The sequence below is a fragment of the Tachypleus tridentatus genome, chromosome 13 (assembly GCF_004210375.1).
Source record: "Tachypleus tridentatus isolate NWPU-2018 chromosome 13, ASM421037v1, whole genome shotgun sequence".
Taxonomy (NCBI): Eukaryota; Metazoa; Arthropoda; class Merostomata; order Xiphosura; family Limulidae; genus Tachypleus; species Tachypleus tridentatus.
Window position 1 is genome coordinate 137138768 of NC_134837.1, and position 20767 is coordinate 137159534.

At 35.0% G+C, this 20767-nt stretch overlaps 1 protein-coding gene across 2 annotated transcripts; it reads left to right on the forward strand.

Moving 5' to 3' along the window:
• The first annotated feature begins 49 nt into the window (after nucleotides 1-49).
• On the forward strand, nucleotides 50-19715 carry LOC143237574 (uncharacterized). 2 transcript variants are annotated; one of them, XM_076476989.1, is made up of 2 exons: nucleotides 50-417; nucleotides 19437-19715. In XM_076476989.1, exons 1-2 carry the CDS (start codon nucleotides 64-66, stop codon nucleotides 19467-19469), a joined length of 387 nt encoding a protein of 128 aa, XP_076333104.1. In that variant the 5' UTR covers nucleotides 50-63; the 3' UTR covers nucleotides 19470-19715. The 2 variants fall into 2 exon arrangements, with proteins under 2 accessions (XP_076333104.1, XP_076333105.1); XM_076476990.1 differs by lacking the exon at nucleotides 19437-19715 and adding an exon at nucleotides 2925-14627.
• Nucleotides 19716-20767: the final 1052 nt, after the last annotated feature.

Sequence of the window (20767 nt, forward strand, 5' to 3'; positions counted from 1 at the left end):
GAAAGCGTATAGTGTGCTTAGTGTAGAAAGAAATTTGTCAAAAAACAACAATCAAAATAAAACATGGATATCACTGATATCATAGGTAATTTAGGACGTCTTCAGTACTACATAATAATCTTACTTGTTTACCGAGGAGTACCAACGGCATGTAAGGTGTTAGTCATACCATTTTTGGCTCCCGATACTGACCACTGGTGTGTTAACCTACACCAACTAGAGAACTGGACAGTTACCCAATGGAAGAATGTCTATATACCGTTCGACACTAACAAGCAACAATTCAGCCAGTGTCAAAGCTACAGCTACAAGTTAGTAGAGTTACCTACTTCCTTGGATGTAATTATTGATCAGAATGTAACGGTTCCTTGTCCAAAGTGGGATTACAGCTCCACAGACAATAAGATAAAAAGTCGGGTAAGTTGTGAATCAGTTCTATGAAAAGGTAGTATTAAACCTGATAGGGCAAATAAAAAAAATTGTAACATAGTAGATAATTTTTTTTATTTTTAATTATTTCTATCTGTGGAAAACTAAGGGTCCTGGAACCATTTATTTTTAACCTAAAGGTAGGAAAACTATAATTCATTTCGTGAATATTTCGTTTTTTACTGTAAATTGTTATTTGATTGACATAGTCAACTACATTGCTCCCCTCCAGCTTCACTCGTTAACCGTCCCTAATTTAGCAGTATTAGACTGGAAAAAAGGCAGCTTCTCAACAACAACCACCTCCAATTCATTGGATAATATTTTATAAATGAATTGTAAGATTGACCGTCATTTTACAACGTTCTCACTGCTGGAAAGGGAATATGTTTGAGACAGATTCAAACCTGCTATTCTCTGAATTCGAGTATTGTACCATAGCTACCAGGATAAGCCAGCCTCATCAGTAATAAAAGCTCAATCGACTTTAACCTGTTTTCCTACTCATATATATATTCTTACTCGACAAAATTCACACACAAACACACACGCACAGGGGCGTAGGTCCTGGGGGGATGAGGGGTATACGTCGCTCCTTCAAATTAGGTGGGGGTATGGTGCATACGATCATACCCCCTACAGTTTGGTCTGTTGAATTGTTTTATTGCATCACAGGCCTACAAATTGTGTGTTTGTTCTTGTGATTCTCGTGTTCTTACCAATCGAATTGCATAATTAGGCCTAGATGTAGGCTTTTCCAGTAGCCGAAATGTACATCTTTAATATAGGCGTGCTTCTAAGCTTTTCGATCTAAGCGATAGTTCGTAAGTATCAGTCAGTAGGCCTAAGTATACATGCAAGTATCGTGGCAACAAGATTACTCTGTGACCGCATGTTTACAGCTTTCAGATTCACGTAATCAGAGATTACCAATTACCAGCCAAACATGCTCGCCCTCCCAGCCGTGGGGGCGTTATAATGTGACGGTCAATCCTACTATTCGTTGGTAAAAGAGTAGCCCAAGAGGTGGCGGTGGGTGGTGATGACTAGCTGCCTTCCCTCTAGTCTTACACTGCTAAATTAGGGACGGCTAGCACAGATAGCCCTCGAGTAGCTTTGTGCGAAATTCCAAAACAAACAACAAACAATCAGTGAAACTTATTTTGTGATCGAGAATGGGTCGTATCCATGAGCCAGACTATGTTTGCGTTGGGAATATTATTGGGAGTATTTATATTTGGTCATCTCAGCGACAGGAAGTGTTTTAGAGTATGGTTTATTCTTTGATAAAACAAACTGATTCATAGCAAATACGTTCTAATAGAAATAAATATAAACCATAAAAAAGGGATAATTCTTAAATAAAAGTGAGTAATTACAAGCGGTGTTTGATGTAATTCTAACCCTGACATTTTTTTACGTTAAGATGTTTCTATAAAAAGACTGAACCTATCTTTTTTAGACTCAAAAATATCTGTTTATTTTTAATATTATGAAATGTAGGTGGCGATTATTAAGTTAATAACAATACAGAATAGGCTGGAGGGTGAACTTTTTATGTAAGGGCGAAGTATTTTGTGTGCATCTATAAAAGAATACAGAGCTGGGTTATATCTCCTAGTTCAGGGGTCTCCTAACTACGATCCGTCAACCGCATCCTTCTAACGACTTCGGTTTATCTGACCACCAACAGTTTATTAATTTTTTTAATATTATAAAAACAAAAATTAGAACGTAATTGAGTAAAAGCCAATCTAGTTGCGATACGGCTCGCCAACAGATCATTAGAGTAATAAAATGATGTATTTATCATTTTTGTTTCTAATGATATAAAAATAAAAAATAAAACGTAATTAAGCAAAATCCAATCCAGGTGTGATACACTTGTCTATTTGTTGGGAAACGTCATATTATTTAGTATTGCATCATCTCACTTATTGATCTTGTACGTGATAAGGGGATCTTCCAGAGAAGGTTCTGTTATTTCAGTTCACCTCCTCTGGAATTTTAATATCACCCCACGTGTTTGCTATGCATGGTGACTCGTGAAGGGGAGGAGAGGATCCTGGTGGTCGAACCCTAACACACCAATTTCACCTTGAATTCCTGTAGACGGACGGGCTTGGAGTGGCTCCCATAGGGTCAATTGACTGGTCCACTTGGGCAGGGTCAACCACGTACCAGTGTTGCATGTTCTCAACAAGTGTTGTGGATATTGTATCTGATGCTGGTGTTTGGGTATAGTGCTCACGAAAACCTGGCGTTGCTGCAGTGTCCTTGTTTGGTGTTGTAGTGCGTCCCCTCGTAGGGCTCCATGGTGGGTGGATTCAGTGGGCACTGAAACATTTTTTCTTTATTATGAATCCCCAACATAAAAATTAAAATAGTGTAAAAACAGACTATAGGTTAACCATCACGTCCTGAATATTCTAAGCAGCAATGTTCAACATCTGTGACACATGTACTGCATTTTCTTATCTTACATTCTCTTTCAGACAAACCTTTAGGGCAAATGTCTCCATTTTTTGTTCAGAAGGGACTAGAGGCTCTTCAAAGACATTCAAAATGCTTCACTCTGGTGACATTAGTGGAAACATCCACATCTAAACATAGTGAACTCCTTACACTCAAAAGTGATTGGGTATATACCCATTGAGATTACTCCCCATGTTACTTTGAATCTGTCACTAGGAGTTATTGATGAGAGGGATTTGATGAACATCCTCGATTCTCGCTGGTTTCTCCACCCAAGGAGTTTTTGCAGTGAGGCATATCTCTACTTGCAAAAACAGAATTATGATGTCGACCAATATCCTCATTTTAACACTTACATCACCGTGTCCACCTGCCACCATCAAGGTAGGTTATCTTAATTGCAAGGTACGGCCATATATTCCAAATCCTTTCAGATGTTTCCAGTGGCAGCAGTTCAGTCACTCAAGGACATCATGTCGTGGTTCCTTGACGTGTGCTCATTGCAGTGTGAAGGACAATGACGCCTATCAGTGTGAAACAGACCCTCACTGCGTTAACTGTAACGACTCTCACCCATCGCAGTTTCTTTCTTGCCCTAAGCAGTTAGAAGAAAGAGAGGTGCAGCATTTGAAAACAATTCGAAACATTACTTACCCTGAGGCTCAAAAGTCACTGTCCAACACTTCATCTCAAACGTATACTACTGCACTACTACAGTAAAAGTACAGATGGATCTCTCCATGCCTCTGAAAGAACCATTCTCAAAACATATGAAGATGCTTTTGACCTCCATGATTAAAACAGTTAATAAATCAATGTCAATACCCATCTCTGTCCCTCGTATGCATTCCAGCAAACCTCAAAATTTACTTCCTTTGGTTTCGGGTACGGGCATTTCCTCGGGTACATCATTTTCTCCTGCCCCAAGATGCTGAACGATCATTCCATCACGTCCTCAGTCGCTGAAATCCTCTTCCAACGACAGAGACCTGCTCAATCGACCCAGGACAGGATCCATGGAGGTCGATAGACCTCCCTCGAATAGAGAAAATTAAAGAAAAAACGTAGTCGAAGACAGAATGGCTCTTCACCTACACATAAAAAAATGACTACTTCGATACAATGGAACTGTCGAAGTTTATATTCTAACCTGGATGACATCAAAACACTGAAAGTCCTTCCATCCTGTATGTCTTTCCTTACAGGAAACATTTCTGAAACCTACTGATACAGCCACCTTTTGACAGTTTCTTTGTACGGAAATGACAGGTTGTGTGATGAACGAGTGCATGAAGGAGTGGCACTGTTGGTTAGTCAGCATGTGCCCACCCTGTTTTTGCCACTCGACACACCCTTGGAGGCCGTAGCCATTCGGGTTTCCCTGGGTTTGTACCATCACTGTTTGTTCTCTCTATCTGTTCCCTGGAGAGACATATGATCATTCTCAGACCTTGATGCTCTCGTTGAACAGTTGCCGTCTCCCTTTCTAATCCTGGGGGACTTTAATGGACATCATTCTTTCTGGGGAGGTGCTGTTATTGATAGGAGGGGTCGCTCTGTAGAGCGTATGCTCTCTGATCACAATCTTTCTCTTTTTAATACTGGTTCTTCTATTTATTTTCACGCACCTAGTCAGTCCTTTACCACTATTGATCTCTCGGTTTGCTCCCCTTCATTATTCTTCTATTTTTCATGGAGGGTTGATAATAATTTCGTGAATTTTTGGCGGAAGTAGAAGCAACATATCCCGATTTGCCCTACCACACTTCAGTTCGATGACATAACTTTGGAAGGTTATTTTAAGATTTTTGAGCTTAGAACTGAGATCGAAATTTCTTGAATGAAAACAATAGTTCTCAACCGTTAGTCACAAACAGTGACTGGCTTTTGAAATCATCATACTCTGAAGACTTGACCACGTATCCGAATGAATTAAGTCTTAGATTACAATGGAAAACCACGCTTGTGTACGATATGTATACCGAGGTGAAAGCATTTCGGAAAGAAAAAAACTAATTATTTTTGTATTCCAGTTGATGAAGGGTTGCTTCACACACTTTTCATGTTGTGATAAATTCAAGCAAGAAGCGGGATCCCCATTTCCACAAGATATCATTTCTGATCTGAAACTTTGGTTCAATGAGCTTTTTCTGATCTTGATGTGAGAGCAAGAGAAATAAGGATCTTCCAAAACACATTTTATTGTGTTATTGATCAACTGCCACCTGAAGTTCAAATGACAGTGACTGATCTGCAATTTAAGGACATGTTGAAGGACAAATCCAAAGAAGGGAAACTGACAGAGTTCTATAAATAAATGCCTTTCAAGTGATCAATGTTCATTTAAAAACTTTTGCTTGTGGATTCATTTCAGTTTTTGGCACTACCTATTTCTGTGAAGACATTTTCAAAGATGAAGTACATGAAATCTAATTACAGATAATCCTTATATGATGAGCATTTGTAATCACTTTTGATGACAGGTAACACTAACTTTGAATTTCAATTAAGTGTAATTTTGTCAGAAAAACACCAGTTTCATGCTTCTCACTAATGATAAAAAAGATGATTGTGTAAATATTTTCAATATGTGCCCTTATTAGAAATAAATTAGTGATGATGTATGCGGATAATGCATGCATCCCTACTTAATTTTACCACGACCCCTCCGGCCTGCGAAACCTAAAAAGATTTATTTCTCGGGTTCTTGTCCAAAAAGGTTTGGAAACAATTAGATTAGGCCATTAACATTTGTTTCGAAAAACTCTTTCAAGAGGATTCTCTTGTTCATATATTAAATAACAACTTAGATCTTTAATTAATCATTCTTTAAATAACCATTTTGTAATTAATGGAAAAAACTTGAAGCGTTTGTCGAGATTATGTGAATATTACGATGAGAAGGTTTATATTACATTAATTAATTAACTTAGTTAATTTAGGCCTTTTTACTCGAACTCAAGTCAGCAACTGTTTACTTTTAAAATCGAAGACAGTTTTACCGGCTAATTCCTTTTAGAGAACTTTGTAAAATAAAAAAAATCAATTTGCTTTATTTTGTTTTATTTGTACTTCTACTTAATACCGCTATTTTCATTTACTAATACTTGTAAATTTGAATTTCAATACAGTTCAAATCGTGAGTAACGTTTCTTTTTCGAATTACCGTTACGTTGCTATTATACAGTTACGCTTAACAATATTTCTTGTACAATAAGTACGATAATACTTGTTGATATACATGTATTTATTAACCAATGGTTCAGTTTTTGCAAGAATTTTAAAATAATCTTAATGTATTACCTTAAAATGTTATTATTTCTTTCATTGATATGTAAATCTTCTTATATATAATTAAAATTTATTACTTTTTCAATCACTTGGAGACGCACCGAGCAAACATTCTTTTTCGAGAAAGAAACATGCCTATTAGTTAACGACAAACCTTAACGTGGGTGTGTTTTCTTATAGCTGAGCCCACCGAGGGGAATCGAACCCTTGCTTTTAGCGTTGCAAATCCGTAGAGTTACCGCTGTACTAGCGGAGGGCGACAAACCTTAACGTACGTTTTGAAATGAAACAACGTATGTGAAAACAGAATGTAACGTAGGACACAGCAACGAGAAGTAAACAATGCCACAGTTTGCATTCTTACGTATTATAATTTTATTTCAGACGACTCTCCGATGTATTATGTTCTGTACGTTTCGTATTAACATCTCAAACAACCGGAAGTTCGAATTTGAGCCTATTAGTTAATAATTTATTAAATTCATATTATTTGCCAACAAGATTGATACACCCAATTTCTTTTCACGTAAATATATTTTAATATGCAAATAAAACAATTTATAATTACGGTTATTACTAATAATTTTTACAAATGATGGTTTACATACAACAGTTTTAGAAACTTACAGACAATACCCAGTCGTATATCCGGTTTAAAACAAAATTTTATCGATGATCCGCTATCACGCCGAACAAATCGATATTATTGAACCTTGCTTAAGCTCATGCCGCCTTTCTTAACTAGTCTCATACATACCTTTTACTAATTCATTTCTTTCGGCGAAAATATCTAATGTCCCAGGAGGAATAATAACGTCTGAAGCTATTCATTTAATTTGAACGGTTGGTAATACTCGATATCAATTAACTTTCGTGGTGCAATAATGTATCTTTCCTATTAATAGACGTTAGCACCGTTAGTTTCCTAGGTCCATACCACAGTCACTGCAGCTCACCAACAATATATTGTTTTTCGTCTCTCGGCTTTTTACAAGAATCATGCGAGTTTGTAGAAATTTCGAAACTGTTCTCGCTCGCATTCTTCCAACAAATATTGTTGCTTTTCACTTTCGATAATATTGATGTTCAGCATTGATAAGGGCAGATACAGCTTAATATACAATGTAAGATATTATCACGACTGGTGACGGGCATATTGAGTACATATATCTTTAATAAGAGTGTTTAATGACAGATAAATAACAAATGTCACTAGTAATGCTAAGCACTGGTAACACACATCAGTTCTTGTGAGGTAATATAAATTCCCACAGCATGTGAAGATAACTTTAATATTTTGAAAAACACTCAATACACTGATGAAGAGCAAATTATATATCTATACATCAGTACTGTGTAGATATGTTTTTCTAAAATACATTAAATTCTTAATCTAGTTGTAGTGTTTCAAGTTTACCTTCAGGCTACAGAAAATACTTTCCTCAAATAAAATTTATTTGTTGTGTAAGGTAAACTGCTTTAAGGTTTTCTTGTTTTATGTTACAATTTTCAGGAAGAAGAATATAAAATGTTTGTGACCATTTTATAGGCTATTTGGCACATTTTTTAAAATGTGTGTTACCTTATTTGAGAGAAGCCTAATCTTATCCCCAGTGGCGCAGTTGGTTAGCGCACGGTACTTATAAGACAATAGTTGAGGGACATGCCGGGGTTGCGAGTACAAATTAAAGTAAAAGATAAACTAAATTAAAAAAGCTAATTGGTCAATATTTCAATCAATCATAGACCAAATTTTACCAACTGAAGTACTAAACTTCGCCGCGGACGCATCAGATATAGATGCATATAGTAATATAATCTCTGAGTGCCTAAAGCAGGGGTCACCAAACTTTTTTCTTACTTGGGGAATGAGAAGCGCGGGCCACATGATCATTATGTTCAATACTCATAAGCTAGAACGAAAGCTCTCTGTAAAAGACTTAACACTAAGTTTAGGATGTCACATTAGCCATGTGGGAGTAGCATGCAATACACACATGAAATAAAAAACAAACAGAAATACAACCAACGTTTTTATTTACCAAAAGGTTATCAAAGAAGGTGACATTAGCAAAAACAATTGTCACATCGCACATAGTGAGTACATATCGAATTTCTCAAAGCCGCAAAAATGTTAGTGAGATTTATGAAATTTATGATATTCAAAATATCTTCAATGTTCGGTTTTGACTTGCTGCACCCAATCATTAGAATTGCTTTCAAATGTTCATCAGTCAAACTTGATCGATGTACAGACTTCACGTTTCATTTTTGAAAATGCTTTTTCACCGACAAGTTGTTCCGAACACTGATGCCATACCAGATGCGAACTGCTTCAGCTTTGGAAAATCATCTTCAGTTATGCAGCTGTAAAATTCAATAAGTTACCCCTCTCTGTGTTTTGCTTTCAACAAGTCATTTCCTTACAAATTCATGACCTCTATCTGAAGTTACACTGGCACGTCATCAATGACACAATCAAAAGGATTCTGAAAAAGGAGAATGTCACTTTCGATTCTGTTGAGATCCGAAAATCTCTCTTAAAAATGCTTAATTAAATCACCAATAATCTTTTCCTGAAACTCCAGGTTGACATCTTCTGTGATTCCAGCATGAAACTCATTGAAACGCTGAAAATAAGAGAGGTTTACTCCTTCCAAATGTGCTTCAAACAATGGCTTTCTCCGAAATCCTTTAATGATTCTATAGAGATCACAGACAAGGTTATCCTTCCCCTGAAGTTTCAAGTTCAATTCATTCATGTAGGATGTGACGTCAACCAAAAATGACAACATTGACAACCAGGTTGGATCCGACAGAAGTGGATCGGCCGTGTGATAAGGCAAGTCACAGAAATACGAATCAATTTCTTCAAGAAACGCCTTGAACTGGCGATGATTAAGTGCATGACCTCGAATGAAGTTCACTGCAGAAATGACTGGTTTCAGTACGCAAGAAATATCTATGTCTTTTCCCACAGAGTGCTTGCTGATGTATGATGCAGTGTATGAACAGAGCACTTGGGAGTTGAAGATTTTCCAACTGTTTCCTGATCAGCCCCACCAGACCCTTCTTTACTCCAGCCATGTTTTTTCCTCCATGAACTGTTAAACATCTAAGCTGATTCCACTGAAAATTATAGTCTTGCAAAGTTTCATTCACTTCCAATAAATGTCTTCTCCAGTTGTAGTTCCGTACATGCTTCAAACTGATTCCAACTCTTCCGTGATGTGAAAGTACAAATTAACTTCACGAATGAACACGAGAAGTTGTGACGTACTCGAGAGATCAGTAGACTCATCCAGTGCCAGAAAATACCATAGGAAGTTTCTAGCGTTTTGGCGTTTCTGTAATGCGATGTTCCCTCCAAGTTCTTCTGCTCTCCGTACAACGGAAGTTGCTGAAAGGCTGATATTTTCAAAGAAATTGGTTCTACAGGACACAGCTCATTTGCTGCTTCCATCATACACTCTTTGATGAAGTTGCCGTCAGTAAAAGGTTTTCCTCGCTCTGCCATGCTATGTACTATTTTGTAATTTGTACGAGTGACAGATTCTTTTGAGATTCAAAAACACGTTTCATGGATTTAAATTTCTCAGAACGGAACTTTCCTGAAAATTTCAAATATATGTTGATAGATGTTCTGTTTCATAGTGACGCAGAAGATTGTACTCTTTCAAAACGGCAACACTTTCGGTGCATATCACACAAGTAGCTTTCTAGTTTTTTTGTTTCCACAAAGAAGTGCTTTTCTCCCCATTCTTCATTGAAAGCACGACACTCAGAGCCCACTTTTCTTCTTTTAAAAGTAGCCATAACGATGGGTGAAAAAAACCAAACAGGATTTGAAAATGTGAAACACAGAACGCTATGAGAAAAGTATTGTACTGGTCCAAGAACGCACAAACAAAATATATTGAAGCGTACGTTTGCCATGACACTTACCTAAGACGAGTTACGAAAAGCGCATAACCCGACTAATGAGAGAAATGAGCTTGCTGAAGCGGTAACCCTAGGCCGCTGAATTCACAAGACGAGTCGATAGGACGAGGGTTAAGTCTGTACTTGTTTTCGAAATCCTAATGCTTTCATAGATACAGGCCTCCATAAGAATAAACGGGCAGCAAGGATGAAAGAAGAATTTTCCTATTGGTTAAAAATGCGCGTGACAGGCTTGTTTCTTTTTATCATAACGTCTTGTGTTTGCCAGCTTAAAGCGACCATCGTTGTGATTTATTTTGTTATGACAGTCGGACATTTGATGAAATGTCACTTTTTATTTCCAAACGGCTAGCTGCTGGCGGGCCGGACTAAATGACCTCGATGGCCGTAGTTTGGTGACCCCTGGCCTAAACCATGCAGCCAACAGCTTAATACCGAAACAAAAACACTTCACATCAACACACATATGGCAACCACATCAAGAAATAATACACCTAATAAAAGAAAGAAGAAAACTACGCAGACAGTACATACAAAATCGAAACGCAACACTAAAATCACGAATAAACACTAAGAAATAAAATAAGACATCAAATCCAACAACAAAAAGAAGACATTTGGGACACCTTCTGCTCACAATTAAATCATAAAGCATATGTAAAAACGGCTCGTTTGGGTTGAGAAAATTTTTTACGTAGAGGAAAACACTTGAAAAGATATACTAGCACAGGAAAAACAAAGAGTACCCACCACTCGAATTACATGGCAAAACAGCTTACACTAACCTAGAAAAAGCAGATATTTAAAGACCACCTACAAAACACGTTCAAAACACACCATAAACCAGACATGAACAAATACTTTTATAATAAAGTCAATAACTTCACTGAACATAACAAAACCATATACATGCCCAAATTCCCAGTAAAAACATTAATAAAACCAGATAAAACAATAGACTGAAGCACTCATCAACTAATAAAAGATAACTAACAAAAGTACTAACAGTTATCAAAAACACAAAACAACAAAGTTCCTGGAGAAGATGGTATACAAGCTATCCTCCTAAAACATGGTACTCAGAAATTATATGAACACCTAACAACCTTATTTAACATTATTAGCTGGATATGTTCCTGTTTCTTGGAAGGAAGCAGAAATTTTAATGTTCCAGAAAGAAGGAAAGCCAGCAAATAAACCAAACAATTACTGTCCAATTAGTCTAACCAGTTGCATCGACAAAATATTAGAAAGAATAATTAGTAACAGACTATCTATATACTTAGAAGTAAATTCAAGTTAACTGAAATTCAAAATGGATTTAGAAAATACAAACCACCTAATCAGATTAACAGAAACAATTACAGACAGCTTTAACAAAAACGAATGCACTGTAGCTTGCTTTCTCGACATTGAGAAAGCATTTGATACGGTGTGGTATAACGGATTACGCTACCGGTTAATGGAAATGGATTTACCCCAGGGAATTATTCGCTGGCTATCTAACTTTCTGGACAATAGAACGTGTAATGATGTGAATAGGGCCCACTCAAGTTCCTTTTCACCTGAAGCAGGAGTCCCACAGGGAGGGGTAGTTATCCTTATCTTATTTATCATGTATGTGAGTAATGTCACTGACAGACCTAAACTTCAGTTTTGAATCATAATTTGCTGACGATGTAGCGGTCTGGAAAAATGCCCCCACTCCTTCAATTGCAGCAACAATCTTCCAACCAATCCTGAATAATTTAGAAGAATACTGCTAGAAATATAGAATAAAAATAAATATTACGAAAACCCAAGACCCACCAAAATTATATATGAATGGGCCACTTTTACAGACTACTACTTTGCTAAATTTTAAGGATCAACTTACAATACCAAATTAACGTGGATACAGCATACAAACAATATCCTGACTAGAATCTGGAAAAGAGCAAATTATGCAAGAAGTCTTTCAAGTAAAAATCAAGGCACATCACCTGATAATATAATAAAAATCTATAAAATATATATTAGACCTATAATAGAATACACATCTTCTGCCTGGGTAAACATAACACAAAAAACAATTACACAAACTACAAAAAATACAAAATTCAATCTTAACTTCAGCCTATAAAGTACCACGTAGCACTTCATCCACATTCATGCATAAGTATGCAAACATAGAGACAATATCTGTAAGACTCTTGTATAATACACTAAATTATTTTAATAAGAATTGGCATAAAAATAATTTAGTGTGATCTCTACATGATGAACATAGTCCTGAGTACCTCTCTCCTATAAATATATATTTGAGAAATATAAATCAAGCAGGCCACCATGCACTACACTTAAAACTAGTATTATTTTATTTCTTTTCTTTTTGTTTTATTTTATATATTATTATTATTATTTTATTTTTCCGATAAATATATATGGAAAAAAGGAATATATACAAGTGGGAAAAAAAAACGAACAGAAATATAAAAAAATAATAAATGGATAAAGGAAAAAAGAAAAAAGGAGCAAATCAAGACAATACATGGACATTGCCCAGAAAAGGGCCAGAGTACTGTGGGACACTCAGGCCCAAAAGCACTACAACAACAACAAATTCTTACCAGGAGCCAACATGACAGCTTGGGATGGAGGAAGAGGTCTAGTGCACCTGACCCTCCTGGGTATTTAAGAAATAAACATACCCAAATACCCACAAAGAAGTGAGCAAGCAAGAGAAGTCTAATATATATTTTTTCATGTTCTTAAGTTCTGGCTTCTAGAATTCACAATAAACATAATGTGTTTGACCACAACATTGTGCCTACTTTTTAATTGAAAATTTTCAGAACATTCTTTTCATATTGTGGACACTTTGAACACCACTGAAAACTCTTTTGTAAAAAACTTGCCCAATGATGAATTTTTTTAGTGTAAGTGCACTGCTTGGTCTGTTTCATCCGATCTTGAATACTATCATACATCTTGAAGGTGAGTCAGTACTTCGAAAACCTTTCTTGTCAGTATCTGAAAGGTTGTGGTTGATGTCAACAACTACATTGGTCCCAGTAACTGCAACTTTAATAATATGATGAATAGGTCTCTATGGGTGCCTATAATTATTTAAACTTTACTATGCAAGTGTTAAATTTTTCACATACTGTAGCTGTTTTGTGGGAGTATGAATACTTTGCATCATGAATGAGTTCTACATATCTTTCTAATAATGATTAATTTTCTGTGGCATCACACTACTTACAAAACACCAAACAAAACTAAAACATAGTTTGATGCATGTTGCATTCCACAGCGATCTTATACAAACTGTGATTGTCACATGACTCACCTATCTGTAAAATGTGCCCAAAGTACAAAGGACGTTTTTCTGTTTGTTTTCTCCGAGTAAATGGGATGTTAAAGAAGACCAGATACACAGTCAGACTTGCTAACCAATGGACCACACTTATTATTATTAGATGGAAGAAAACTCTCAAATTTGCATTACAATCTTTAAATTCTAAATTATGGTTACTTGTAATTCCAATTAACACAATTGTATTCCTCCAATACAAGCATGTACACTAAGCAAGAGAGAGAGAGAAAAAAAAAGTAAGATGAAGGAGTGCTTGCTTCATAATTTTGTGGACAACATTGTTCTAGCATGACATTCATCTTTCTATATTTACCTTGTTTTAGTTTATAAGTAATTTTCCAATTTATTATTGGTTTTATGTGACAGATATCATTAGAAATTATTGTCACAATCTTTTAGATTGTGAACATTTTGAAGAAATGGTCACCAGTTTTTAATCATTTTCAGTAATCTGCAACTAGTCTTGTGCAAATAAAATAAATTAATAATTAAACATTGAAAACGTTTTACTACCACTGATGGAATGTTTTAAATAAAACATTACTTAAATTACAAATGATTAAATAACCAAAGATCCATTTATTTGTGCTGTTTAAATATGGCAAACATCTTCCAAAGTTCAAGCCCTTGTCCTCGTTCGTGAAAGATAGAAATGGATCAGTGAAGGAGATCGTTGGGCAGGGTGGAAGTATGATGTAAGTTTCACTCATATGACCCTTATGATAACCATGAATGACTGACCAGATCACCCTAAAGTGCTGCTGGTTGGTGGAATTCTAGTGGATGGAGCTGTGAGTGGCCTAGTAAACAGATAGTGGATATTCAAACTGCTCAAGTTAATTAATGAAAGGAGATACAAATGGGCAGACCAAAAGAATGAATGTAGTGACAAAATTCAAGGACTGTGATTAAGAATTACACATGGTATTTGTATGTGTGGAATCAGAACCAGAGATCGTGTAATTCATGTCAAAACATTAGATAACAGCAAAAAACAAAACAAAAAAAAACATGCCAATTACTATTGCTAAAGAAAAAGGAATACACCAAAAATATGTTCCAATTTCAAACATGTAAGTTGAAACCAAAAAAAGAACATTGCATGGAATCAGTGTAATTTTGCATCCACAAACTGACTGATTACAGATATCTAATATATAGCTACAGATTCATTGTACGGGAATCAAAGGTCCATGGTTAAGAACAGAACTATGGTAGCAACAATGAACATCTGATATGCGTATCGACAGTAAGTGACATAGTTTGATCAATATAGCTCCATAAAGACTGAATATGTATATTCCAAAACATTCAAGAATTAAATGTTTACTAGCATACACACACAAGTCAAATGTTCGTTGTTGCTTCCGTCATTCTGTTGCTCATCAAATATATATGCCTAAGAAAGGATCACACTGGAGACTAAAAGAAAACTGATTAACAACTATCATTTCAAGTGTGCACACCATGCAAGGACAGCTATACAGAAGATGAATTAAAGGTACTATCAACAAGGTGATAACCTTATTGTTGTTATGAGATTTTAATGGCAGACATATCTAGCCCTTCACAACTACAAATAGCACATACTAGAACTGTATGCTGAACATACATTAAGGCATAACACTTTCATCTTCCTTTATAAAATCTGAAAAAGACATAATTAAACAAGTTTATGATCTCATCATCTTCTGAGATCAGCTTCCCACTATCACGTTTAAGATGCTCAATTCTAATTCTAACATTTTGCTTATCAATCACATACCTAAAACTTCCTTATTGTTTGACTTTAATCTCTCAGCCAACCCTCTTTTATATGGAGTTTTTACCCTTCTATTTTCCTTTTAAACCAGTTCTCTTGATATCCTACAAGTCCTCATTATTTACAGTAAGTTAGAATTTCTTGAATTTATTATGTTTATCCCTAATATGGTTTCTTAAGCCTATACTAAACCATAATGGCTTATTCTACTTTACTACCCTATCTGTTCCTGCATTTGTTCAAGATCCCAACTCTTAAGTCCAATCTATGGATGACAGATCATGTCTCATTCCATAAAAATTGGCTTTCCTGAAATTTAGAAGCAGGGTAAAGTCATTTTTAAATTCTACAAGCAGTAAAATTCCAAACCTAAAAGTGCAATGGTTGCTTGTACTCTTAAATGCTCATGAATCTCAACTTCTATCATATTAACACAAGATGCTAATATTAAATCTAGCTTCCTCACTTGTAGGTTCTGACACCAGCTGGTATATAAATTTACAAGTTTTCAAAAACCTATTCCCCTCACTGTCAGACTGAAAATTCTCCAATCAATACCCTTAAAAGTAAAGTCTTCCATAATAACATCTTTTTCAGCTACCATTCTGATCTCATTATACAGTTTGATTAACTTCAACATTCTAATCTCATGGTCTATAACAAATCTTAATTACAAGACTTTTCCATCTACATGAAAATCTGACACACACTAACTGACTCAAACTTACTGCTCTTTTCTTTAATATGCTCTAACTCAGCAGATGCAATTCACTCCTCACATATGAAGCTACTACTCCACTTTTGTTTTTCATACTCTATTTCTAGTAACTAATCTGTAGCCTAGTATTTTGAAAAAATTCTATCAAAGTTGTTAATATCCAACCATGTTTCAGTGATACCCATAATATCAAAATCCTCAGTTTTCTCAACTGCTTTGAACAACTTTATTTCTAATATTCCTAGCATTGCAACAGCAACAATTAGTTAGATATTTTAAAACAAATTCATATTTTGCACCTGTTGTACATGTTTTCTTATCAATTATATTTCTAGTTTTACTAATATCATAGCCCTCACTTCTGTGTAGCCCTAGTTTAAATTTACCACTACAGCTGAGTTAAGAGCCTTTGCTAACATGCTAGCTCCTGCTTTTTTATGTGTAAGCCTACATTTCAGAACGATTAACCTTCCCATTAAAATTATCCTACAAATCTAGCCAACCTATTTGTTCTTCCCGACATACTAATCAAAGCTTGATATTCAATCATAGTAACCTACTTAGCAGCTTATCCCCAGAATTTATTCCTGACAAAATCAAACTGACACCTTTTATTAAATTATACTCATCAAGATCCATCTTTCCTTACATCACAATCCTCAACATTAGCACCAAAACTGTGCTGATAGTAGAATTCTTAACTATCTCTCTGACTCTTATCAGCTATATCCTGTACCTCCTGCTCCTGGAGAGCATAAGTGTATTTTTTTTGGTCCTATACACTCCACACACAACTTTTATTTAACTAGAGAATTGTCTTCAACTATAACTTTCCTATCCTTGACAAAAGCATACCTTATGGTATTATCTGTTTTCCCTAACACTTGTAAATCTACAAAAACTCCCAGTTATGTAAAAGCTACACAAAAATCTACCCTAAAACTGCTTAAAAATAATAATTCAGTTTTGAAGTTTTGATCACTTACTCCCAGATGTTCTGAAATTTCAACCCTCTTAATCATTTCTATATTTTAAAGTTAGCAATAAATCTAAAAACAACAGTTTTTGGGAGGTTCATTGACTAATTGGTAAAGAAAGCCATCTTGAGCTGTTTCCAAAGTTCTTTCTTTCTTCCACAGTTTGACTCCAGCATTTCCCAATCTACATGCCTGAAATTAAAATCAACCATAATAATGACTTTTTTTACTAAAATAATCAGTGATGACGAGAACACCCACTTGTAGCAAAATGTTTACTAAAAGCTGAAATCCTCATTGTAAATTTCATCATTAACATCTGGTGGTCTGTAACCCACTAAAAACATTTTTCCTTTATATCCACTAATAGAAACTCAAATGGATTCAGTGTCATGGCTATTATTTTTTATATTCTCAACTCCAACAGGATGTAACTCATATTTTAATATAAAGTCAGTCCCCGTTTCTTAATATTCTATTCCAATTAAATAGCCTGTAACCCTGTATTTCAAAGAAATTTCTGTCATCAAAATCATCCACCTTTAAACATATTTCAGTTATTCTTTTTATATCAAAATATTATGTTCCTAACAACACTCTAACGTTATCAATTTTATTTCTTATACTTCTAGCATTACAATACTACAATTAACCCTATCCTTGTAAGTTTTATACCCATTTCTTATACTAAAGTTTTCTCAACCTCTTCTTTTTTTTTTTTTCATTTAGTTTATCATTGCTCTCTTCATGGTCTACTCTTTCCCTTACATCTGAGCTAATAGTCTTAGCAGACAAGCCAGCCCATATCCTATTTAAATGTAAACCATCCATTCCAAAGAGCTCCCATTTTGCACTTGAAGGATCACTTCAAGTCCAACCAGTAAATCTGTTCATTTTTACATACCAATATAAGCCTATCATTTAGCCTTAGTGAATTACGGATAATATCATACCATAGTTAATTCTGGATAATATTCCTGACAAAATAAGTTGTACATTCCTTCTTTAAATACCTTTAACCCGACGTACGTATTAATCACCTTCTCTTTTCTACCTTTACCTACCTCATTATCCCCTACATGTACCACAAAAATTGCATATTTGCTATTCCTTTTTAATCTCCGTTCGTCAGTTATATCTTTCATCTATGCCCTAGGGTAACATAGTTTCATTCTTTTCTTCCTAAATTCACAAACTACCCCATACACATGCTGAAACATGTTGCTAAACACTTTACAGTAAAATAGGTTCATTAGAATTAAATTTGCTTGTTTTAGCTCTAATAATGCTTTTATAACGTCCTGAAAACCATTGTTCAGGTAGGATAGCATTTAATAAGCTTATTCGTAAAATTTACAGTATACTAAAGTGTAATATTACAATTATAAAAACACCTACATTATCAGTTACTTATAGTACTACAATGATAATTCGATCTTGATTGTTACCTTATCTGGTGGTAAATATATCATAAATAAACTTTAATTGCAGGAGTTTAAAATAAGTATTCAATTATAATTTATAACTAGATTTATATTGTTAAATTCTTTAATGCTCAAACCCGTATCTTGAAGGAAGGTAACTTTTATATATAAATTATTTACTGGATTAAAGGTAACTTCTCTTTTACTTTTATGTAAAAAACAAAAAATGAAAAATCAAATCACAAATCTTTCCCATTTTTCAATATTTCTGCACACTAATTGCTAATACATGTATAAGACGTACTACTTCTGTAAGCTTTCGTATAAGAATAAACAAAAATCGCTATATATGATGTACTAATCTACTAAATCTTCACTAACTTAAAATAGGCAAAACGGTATTCGCCATACAATTTTTGAATGTTAATTAGGTGAGTATCGCGATATTATGTGTATTAATATATATGTAAGTCTTCGCGAGTTTAGGGTAAGTATCGCATTACCACTATATGTACTTTTTATAAATGTTCATGAATTTAATATGAGTGTGGTGGTACTATGTGAATCATTTTGTAATTTTTCGAGTATCTAAATTGAGTATTGCGATATTAGAGAGCTTCTTTTGTGTTTAAATCTTTACGTATTTCGGATGAGTTACACGATATTAAGTGTAACATTTATGCATTTCTATTGTACATCATAGGATAGACTACTGTCTTCCGCTGTACAGCGGTATGTCTACGGATTTACAACGCAAAAATCAGCGGTTTGATTCCCTTCGGTGCACTCAGCAGATAGCATCATGTGGTTTTGCTATAAAAAAACACAGACTACTAAACTTATATTTTAAAAGGAAAGATAACTAAAATATAAATATAATCTATAATCGTTACAGCACTATAATGGGTCTATTCTCCTTTGCTCCCCACTGGCTCAGCAACATGTCTGCGGACTTACAACGCTAAAAACCTGGTTTCGATACTCGTGGTGGGCAGAGTACAGATAGCCCATTGAGTAGCTTTGTGCTTAATTCAAAACAACAACTATTCTCCTTTTTTAGGTTTCTTTCCCAAGCAGCACTGTTCATCCGTGAATTCGACGAAACTACTATAATTCAGAGGAAATAGTGAAACAAAGAATATATCATGTATGGCACCATCTTTTTCCGAAACTTAGTTCTTGGCGATAGTATCTGAAAAATGTAGCAAGGTGAGGAGTATAAGTGGCTGTTTTCCCTATTCATATTTTTGTTTTTCATTCTACATTGTATTAATAGTCGATTATATTTGTGCAAATTTCATATTACTGCGTGAAATTTATTTTTGCGCTGTCTCTCATACCTTTATGTGAATTAGATTTATTTATCTCTGGTTTGTTTTGAATTTCGCGTAAAGCTGCTCGAGGGCTATCCGCGATAGTCCTCCCTAATTTAGCAGTGTAAGACTAGAGGGAAGGCAGCTCGTCATTACCACCCTCTGCCAACTCTTGGGCTACTCTTTTACTAACGAAGTGGGATTGATCGTAACATTATAACGTCCCCACGGCTGAAAGGGCGAGCATATTTAATGTGACAGGGATTCGAACCCGCGACCCTCGAATTACGAGTCGTGTGTTTTAACCATCTGGCCATGGTTGACCGTTTATCTCTGCACAGCGGTACAGCGATAAGTCTACGGATTTACAATGCAAAAATCAGGGTTTCGATTCCTCTCGGTGGACTCAGCAGATAGCCCGATGTGGCTTTGTTTTAAGAAAACACACACATTAAATGTATGTATTCCAATACGTTGTATAATAACTATTCAGCTTATTTTAAAATTATACGAGTATCGATAATTTGTATTTATTTACTTATCATTACAACATAATGTATCTAAATTGATGTGTGTGTGTTTTTCTTATAGCAAAACCACATCGGGCTATCTACTCAGCCCACCGAGGGGAATCGAATCGCTGATTTTAGCGTTGTAAATCCGGAAACATACCGCTGCACTAGCGGGGGGCATCTAAATTGATGAAATAGAATTTCTATTCACACCAAATATATTACATTTAAAAGCCGTCTTATCTGGAATACACTGACACAATTAAATACATTTTTATTAATCACTATAACAGATTCAAAGATAATAATATTTTCAAAATTGATACTGCAGCAAAATAAACAATTTCTTGATACAGAAAAAACGAGGAATTATTTTTTTCTTATTCATGTCAAACACATTAGATTCTTTCGTTTAATTATTCTAAATTTATGATGTATAACTAAATATTTGATTTCATTTTTATATTTTGTTTTGTTCCTGAGGTTTACACAATTACATCGTTTATCAAGCAAGTTTAACTGAAGTTTTTTCTTTCACATTAGTCAGTTACAACTCCGAAATCAGA

What these genes read in the sequence shown, in the direction of transcription:
- LOC143237574 (XM_076476989.1), top strand. Translation starts at nt 64, where the DNA reads ATGGATATCACTGATATCATAGGTAATTTAGGACGTCTTCAGTACTAC. An exon ending in ACAATAAGATAAAAAGTCGG is followed by an intron (nt 418 to 19,436) that starts GTAAGTTGTGAA and finishes CTCCTTTTTTAG; the next exon opens with GTTTCTTTCCCAAGCAGCAC.